At 45.8% G+C, this 7,466-nt stretch overlaps 2 protein-coding genes across 2 annotated transcripts in view; one reads left to right on the top strand and one right to left on the bottom strand.

The window, feature by feature from the left end:
• dph5 (diphthamide biosynthesis 5) overlaps window positions 1-2,160 on the top strand; it is a 6,682-nt gene extending 4,522 nt beyond the window's left edge. Inside the window, exons 5-7 of the mRNA XM_023424212.2 lie at window positions 224-263; window positions 816-919; window positions 1,349-2,160. Of these exons, the coding sequence (XP_023279980.1) occupies window positions 224-263; window positions 816-919; window positions 1,349-1,581 (377 nt within the window). The 3' untranslated portion in view covers window positions 1,582-2,160. The remainder of the gene's footprint in view (window positions 1-223; window positions 264-815; window positions 920-1,348) is intronic.
• Window positions 1,889-7,466, bottom strand: part of slc30a7 (solute carrier family 30 member 7) — a 9,045-nt gene continuing 3,467 nt past the window's right edge. The window contains exons 6-11 of the mRNA XM_023424210.2: window positions 6,669-6,872; window positions 6,303-6,353; window positions 5,796-5,931; window positions 4,073-4,163; window positions 3,792-3,941; window positions 1,889-2,945 (exon numbers count right to left, since the gene is read on the bottom strand). Of these exons, the coding sequence (XP_023279978.1) occupies window positions 2,898-2,945; window positions 3,792-3,941; window positions 4,073-4,163; window positions 5,796-5,931; window positions 6,303-6,353; window positions 6,669-6,872 (680 nt within the window). The 3' untranslated portion in view covers window positions 1,889-2,897. The remainder of the gene's footprint in view (window positions 2,946-3,791; window positions 3,942-4,072; window positions 4,164-5,795; window positions 5,932-6,302; window positions 6,354-6,668; window positions 6,873-7,466) is intronic.

Consider the following 7,466-nt stretch of genomic DNA (forward strand, 5'->3'; position numbering starts at 1 on the left):
CCCCCCCCCCCCCAAACAAACAGTCCTGTGGGAGCTGGTGTGTGTGTGTGTGTGTGTGTGTGTGTGTGTGTGTGTCTCAGCTGGTTGCTCTGTGTTAATGTTCATTAGAGGAAATAATAGAATTAAAACCATGAACACAGACGCTCGTCCATCAGCTCACACACTGAGTCTCTTGTCTCAGACTCTCTGGATCTAATGTTTTCTACTGTGTTTATATTGACAGACATCAAAGTGAAAGAGCAGAGCATCGAGAACATGATGAGGTAAGAACCAGAACCACATTCTGATCCACATGAATCCCTCCCAGGTCCAGGTCCAGTCCTCCTCTAGGTTCAGAGAGAGTAGCAGTGCTGGTCTGTTGGTGATGATGTCATTTCTCAGTTATTTTGAGGTGAACCTCAGTGAACACGTGCGGTGGCGGCGAGATGAGCTCACAGAAAAATCTGAGCCACAGAGATTCTGCTGACCCCCCCCCCCCAAACCACCCCTCAGTCAGAACCACATCAAGACTCAGTCCTGGTCCGTCGTTAGAAATCAGTGTTCTCGTTCAGTGAAGCATCAAGACTAAACTGATTCCTGAACCTAGTCCAGACCTGCATCTTTAAAATCGAGCTTTAGTGGACTGGACTGGACTGGGTCAGTCGAATTTGACACAGGAAGCCATTTTTGCTTTTTTCTCAATTTAATCAGATTAGAAAATCAATGACCGTGAGTCTAGATCAGGATCAAGGACTTGATCAGGATCAGGGTCACATCTTTGATTGTGTAGTTTGTTGAATTGAACTAATCCTGTTTTATGTGGATCTGAACTCCAGAGGGAAGAAGATCTATGAGCCTCCTCGCTTCATGACGGTCAGCCAGGCGGCAGATCAGTTGATCCAGATCATCCAGAGGAAGAGGGAGGAGGGGGAGGAGCTAGGTGAGTCTTACCTGATCAGCTCTCATCTGATTTGGTTGAACACAGGTGAAACTCACAAGTGATTTAAAGATGGTTTTAAAGAGAAACCACGCCCACCAGTGATGTCACAGTGTACTGACACACCCTGGAGTACACTGTGACATCACTGCAGGTTTACAGTTCAGGTGACCTTTGATCTTTTAATAAAGAAATTAATAAATCAGGTGAAATTTATGTAATGAATTTGTCCTCTTCTCTAATTTATTTTGACTTTTAACTTTAAATATTAAAACTTTGTTTTTATCTAAATGAGACTTTTTCTCTCAAACTTTTTTCTACATGTTATGTGACATTTTAATACTATACTACCTTATCACAGGAAGCTAACCTAGCCTTTCATGCTAATGTTTGCAAGCATCCCAAAATATGCCCCTCCCCCTCTCCCCACAGGTGTGACAGAGGACACAGTGTGTGTGGGCGTGGCCCGACTCGGCGCAGATGACCAGACGATCCGTGTGGCGACGTTGCGTCAGCTGTTGTCATGTGACCTGGGCGCTCCGCTCCACTCACTGGTCGTGACGGCTCAACTCCACCCGCTGGAGGTGGAAATGCTGCGAGTGAACGCAGAACCAAACGCACTGGAGCACCTGCACATGATCGACAGCTCCACCTACACCTCATAACACACACCTGTCTGTCTGTGTGACCTGGAGTCAAGAGGACCAGCAGCCTTACCCAACAGAGTCCTCAGTGATGGTTTAGACCTGGACCTCACACAGACACAGCTGCAGGACTCTGAGGTTGAAAGCAACATCTGGACCAGATGTTTGATCCAGTTTGACTGTTAAATTACACACATTTTACACTTTAATGTCGACTTGATCCAGTTTGTCTCTGGTGATGATGATGTCAGAGCATCTGATCAGCTGTGATCTGTCCTCACACACCAGGTATCTGTGTCTTTGTGACATAATGAATCAGTCGAGTCAGTTTTCCTGAATGAATCTGATTTAATGTTGAATATTGTGGAACTGGTTTCACCTGTGATCTGGATCACATGAAAACACGTGAGTCCAAAAACCTCCAAGAACTTAAAGAGTCCCTCCCCCCATGTCTCCCATATAATCAGTATAAAGATGTGATAACTGGTTCCTATAACTTCAGCTCACACCTGTGCTGATAATTGCTCAGGTGTGATCAGATCACAGGTGACACCAGGTGAAAAGGTTTGACAACAATTTAATAAACATCTGACACAGAAACCTTGTTACACAGTTTCTCCTCTGGTCTGATTTTCCCTCCAAAATATCCAGGTGTTTCCTCAGAGGGAGGTGTCGGATGAACAGTTTCTGTGTCTCAGGTTTAGACGATCGATTGATGCATCGTCCAGCTTGACAATGAGGCGTGCAGGTGCTTATAAAATGATGGTTAAATCAGCTGCTCTTTGCCTCCTCAGACTGAAATAATTAAGCCTGATAAAACTGATGCGATGTCATCAATCAAGCTGTAGATCAATAACAATCAGCTCAGAGAAACTGAATCATTTATTACAGTTGAAAAAAGACTGAAACCCTCCGACCGGTCACATGGTCTGGTCACATGGTTTGGCACGTTAAAAACATGGAGTGACATCACACACACACTCACCATGGACCAATCAGCTGGCAGCAGTCTGGTCCCAGCAGTGATGTCACAGAAGGGGCACGGCCTCAGATTGTCTCTGATTCATGATGAAGGCACTTAGCAAGAATGCTCTGTCCCGGGGGGGCGGGGGGGGGGGGCACTGCCCACCAACACAGACAGGTATATTAACATAAAAACTGGTAGGGAGGGGCTGTTCGAGTTCATCTGGTCACAGTTCACAGTGACACACCCCCCCCACCTAAAATTCTAGTCACAGTCTGTCTGCAGTGACTCGCAGGGGAGGGGGGGTCAGGGGTCACCTGCAGCAGCAGACTGAAATGTGATTGGTCCCAAGTGTCGAGAGGAGCAGGAGCTTCTACATGGCCGCAACGTCGATCTGAACATAGAGCTGTCGAATGCCGGCCTGTGGACGGACAACAGGTGAGTAGGGTTGTCAAAGAAAAGAAATACTCAGATCCTAATCGATACTAAAAATTAGTATCAGGTCAGATACTTATTTGCAACAGCATCGATACCAACAGTGCCGTTTTCGCTTCATACAGCAGAGCTGCAGACAGACAGGCACACAGCCCCTCCCCCCACACTGAGCTGGTGTCTCCAGCATAAAGCTAAATTAACATGGCGAGTGCTGCTGCTGAAGAACCTTCACAACCTGTTTTAGTTGAAATTGAAAAAGGCAAAAGTGCCGTTTGGAATGATTTTGCATTATTATTTGACCTGGCCTGCGGCACATGTTAACGTTAGCTGTTTAACTATAAGCAGTTAGCTGATAGCCACATTAGCTGTCTGTTAAGTTACCATTAAGCTAGCAGCATCTAGGCAGCAAACGTTATCAGTCCTGCCCGTCTGTAACGTTACTAGACAGTTTTAATTTAACAGGATAACAATTATTTGTTTCTGAAAAGTGTTATATTTCTCTTAAAGTCCCAGACTGAAGCTGAGAAAAGTCGACCAGCAACGTGACAGAAACAGCGGCAGCCTCTCCTCCCAACTCTGTATATATATGTGTGTGTGTGTGTATATATATATATACACACACACACACACACCTTACATTAAGGTTACTGTTGTTTTTTTTGCACTACCTCAGACAACATAAAATAGTGTTGTCATTGATATTATTGTTTGTATTGTTCTAATCTTTATTAAAAAAAGGGTTAAGGTCATTTTTTCTCCCCGTGGTATCAAAGATGGTATCGAGTATCAAGTATTTTCCAGGGTAACGTTAATGTGTGGTGCGTTCAGGTACCTGTGTGAAGATGTGGTGAGTCTGGCTGAGGATCCAGCGGGTGTCAGCGTCGGGGGCAACCAGCAGCTTTAAAGTTCCGATGTAAACGTCAGTACACAGAGTCCAGAAGTGAGGCTCCTGCAGGTTGTACACTCCCTGCAGCTGCTGCACCTGAATGCAACACGACAAACCAGTAATTAGACCTGTCCATCACACAGAAAGCTGGATATTGCAGACACCTGGACAACAGTGTTCCAGGTTTTGTTGGGGGTGGGTTCTATGAGGGTGTGGTCGGTGCTCACCCTCTGGTAACACTCTGGCAGGGCATGGTCCAGTGAGGGAGGAGTTCTCTGCATCAGGATCCCGATGGACTCCTTCAGTAAAGGCACCACGCTGAGGGTCAGAGATCAGAGGTCACAGAGGGATGGTGAAGGTGGACTGAGCATCACAACACTGACCATACAATTATACTATCAGTACTACTACTACTGTTACTACTACTACTACTACTACTACTAGTTACTACTACAGTGCATCACACGACCTGAACACTCAGAAGAACAAATACTCCCCAACTCTAAATGAGCTGCTGCTTATAGTTCTACTGAAATGTGATACTAGTACTAGTACAAATACTAATACTACAGTTACTACTAGTACTACTGCCTTACTACTACCAACACCTGAGTTTGAGTAGCAGCTGGTTCTGAACTAGTTTTCTACAAACGCTTGATTTTTATCTGGAGGTTCTGGTCTGAGTCCTCAGCTCAGATCCCGTGAGGACTCTGGAGGTTTTGAGTCCTGCTGTGGACTGTGCCTGCAGCAGTTTCCAGCTGCAGTAACCTGATGCCTGTGGTTTGTGCAGGACTCTGAGCTGACCACAGCTCCGCTCGGCTCCTCGCTCTGCTGACGCTTTAAATGTGCAGCTGCATTCACTTCCAGCCTATCAGACCACATCAGCACATCAACTCCATCTATCACCGCGGCTTCTGGGAAATCTGACCACTGCTTTTACATCCCCAGGACCAAAGGACCAGACCGGACTACAGGACCGTTTCCAAGTCCATGCCGGTGGTTTGGCGTGTGGGAGCCCATTAACGACTAAGTACACATTCTTTAAATGAGTGGGAACTGTACTGTAAAGAACCCATCAGGTTTTACTGGATCTCTCAGGTCAGTTCTGTGGAAACAAACTTCCAGAGAACTGAACCTGGAGTGTTTAACATCATCATGTGGTGACTTCAACGTTCCTCTGATGCTGTGTTCACTGCTACTACGACATTTTAAAGCTGCAAGTTGGTAATGCCAGAAAACACCAAAGTTACACCAACTTCACATTTTCGTTATTTATCAGGGAGCTCTGGGTTTCCGTCAAGAGGTTCTAATGGTCACTGAGGAGGTTCTAGGGGTCATCTGGGATGTTCTAGTCACCACTGCAGGGGTTCAATAGGTTCTTTAAGAGGTTCTAGTGGTCATTGGAGAGGATTAGGGGTCCTTTAGGCAGATCTTAGGAGGAGGAGGTTCTTTAAAGCATTTTCCAGGTCACTGAAGGGGTTCTAGGGGCCCTCTACTAAGTTGGAGTTGGTTGTTAAAGATGTTCTATGAGTCACTGGAGGTTCTTTGTGTCCTTGATGAGGTTATATTTTAAGTTTTCATGCATTTTGTGGTGGTTGTAGTGGTCCCTGAGAAGGTTTTGGGTCCTTTAAGATGTTCTAATGGCAATAAAGTTAATCTGGGAACGCTTTAGAAGGCTCATGTAGACGTTCTACTGGTGAATGAGGAGGTTCTGGGGGTCAATTAGTGGCTCTGTTGGTCAGTGGAGATGTTGTGGAGAACAGTGCTTCACTCTCCCTGTGGATAACACTCATTGACAATACATTCCCTTACCCCAACCCCCCAACCTAACCCCACCCTAACCCCCCAAAAAAAGTCTTACCCCTCAAACAACGTCTCTACCTCTAGACCTGTCAATCGTTATCCAGAATAACGAGATGATTGGGTGAAGGACACGTGTGTGTGGGTCACCTGACTCCGATGAGGATGGCGATCAGCATGGAGCAGATGGGATCGGCGATCATCAGGTCGTATTTCTGCATCAGCAGAGCAGAGATGATCACACCGATGCTGCCCAGAGTGTCAGCGATGATGTGGAGGAGGACGCCTGCAACACAAACACAAAAACACCTGATTTTCTTCAGGTCAGAGTGATGGTGTGTGGCGCCCCCTGGTGGCTCAGTGAAGCTAAAGGAAGCTTGTTAGGTTTTTACTGGACAAGGTTCAACGACTGAGCTGAGACATTCACAAGTCCTGCCTCGGTCCATTTGACTTCATTATGTCTCCTGTCTTTTACTGTTGTCAACAGACTGTGTGTGTGTGTGTGTGTGTGTGTGTGTGTCTCACTTCAGCCCCTATTTGTTTAAATCTGTGAAAAAATGTATTTTAAGATGAGTGACCATCTGAATAAAAAACGTGTCCACTTGTTGTTGTTGATGTTCTGATCCATCTGTGACCTGAGACGTTACGTGGACTCACCCTGAAGGATCTGTTTACTTGAACCTTTCCCCGGAGTGTGGAACAGCTCATCTGAGAGAAGAAGAGACGAGTCAGTGCGGACGACAATCACATCTGATACACACAAACACATACATATATGTATATACTGTACGTTTATATATATATATATATATATATATATATATATATATGTATGTATGTATCCTCTGGTATCCATTTCTGTATAAATTTGAATCAGATAATACAATACAATAATGAAGAAACAATGCATTGTAACTAATAACACACAGATCATTGTGTTGTTGCTGTTGTTGTATGAGTCTCAGTGCAGGCTGTAAACAGTGTGAAGCCGTCAACGACCTGGGGTCAGTAACAGACTCTCACCGTGACAGTGTGGTTCCTCGTGGCTGTGTCCGTGTCCTCCGTGTCCGTGTCCTCCATGACTGTGTCCATGACTGTCATGACTGTCATGGCTGTGTCCGTGTCCTCCGTGTCCGTGTCCTCCATGTTTGCTCTGGTGGTTGTGTCCTCCGTGACTGTGTCCGTGATTCAGACTGCCGTTAAAAAGAGAGTGACTGTGACCGTGGCCTGAGAGAGAGGGGGCAGAGAGGTTAGAGAACCAAGGTTCTACTGAGCTCCAGTGTGGTTCTGTGAGGCTGCAATTTTATTCACAGGTAAAATGGAGTACTACACAATGTTCTATTGGTCTACAGCAAGGTTCTAAGCAGCTGCAGTGAGGTTATATTGGTATGTAGTGAGGTTCTGGTGAACTGCAGTGATATGCTATACAGCTGCAGTGAGGTTCTATAGGTCTGCAGTGAGGTTCTGTACGTCTACAGTGAGGTTCTATAGGTCTGCAGTGAGGTTCTGTACGTCTACAGTGAGGTTCTATAGGTCTGCAGTGAGGTTCTGTAGGTCTACAGTGAGGTTCTATAGGTCTGCAGTGAGGTTTTGTAGGTCTACAGTGAGGTTCTGTAGGTCTGCAGTGAGGTTCTGTAGGTCTGCAGTGAGGTTCTGTAGGTCTGCAGTGAGGTTCTGTAGGTCTACAGTGAGGTTCTATAAGTCTGCAGTGAGGTTCTGTGGGTCTGCAGTGAGGTTCTGTAGGTCTGCAGTGAGGTTCTATAAGTCTGCAGTGAGGTTCTGTAGGTCTACAGTGAGGTTCTGTAGGTCTGCAGTGAGGTT

This window comes from Seriola lalandi, unplaced genomic scaffold (genome assembly GCF_002814215.2).
Source record: "Seriola lalandi dorsalis isolate HSWRI2012SDOR001 ecotype SW California unplaced genomic scaffold, Sedor1 jcf7180002054722, whole genome shotgun sequence".
In the NCBI taxonomy this organism is placed as follows: domain Eukaryota; kingdom Metazoa; phylum Chordata; class Actinopteri; order Carangiformes; family Carangidae; genus Seriola; species Seriola lalandi.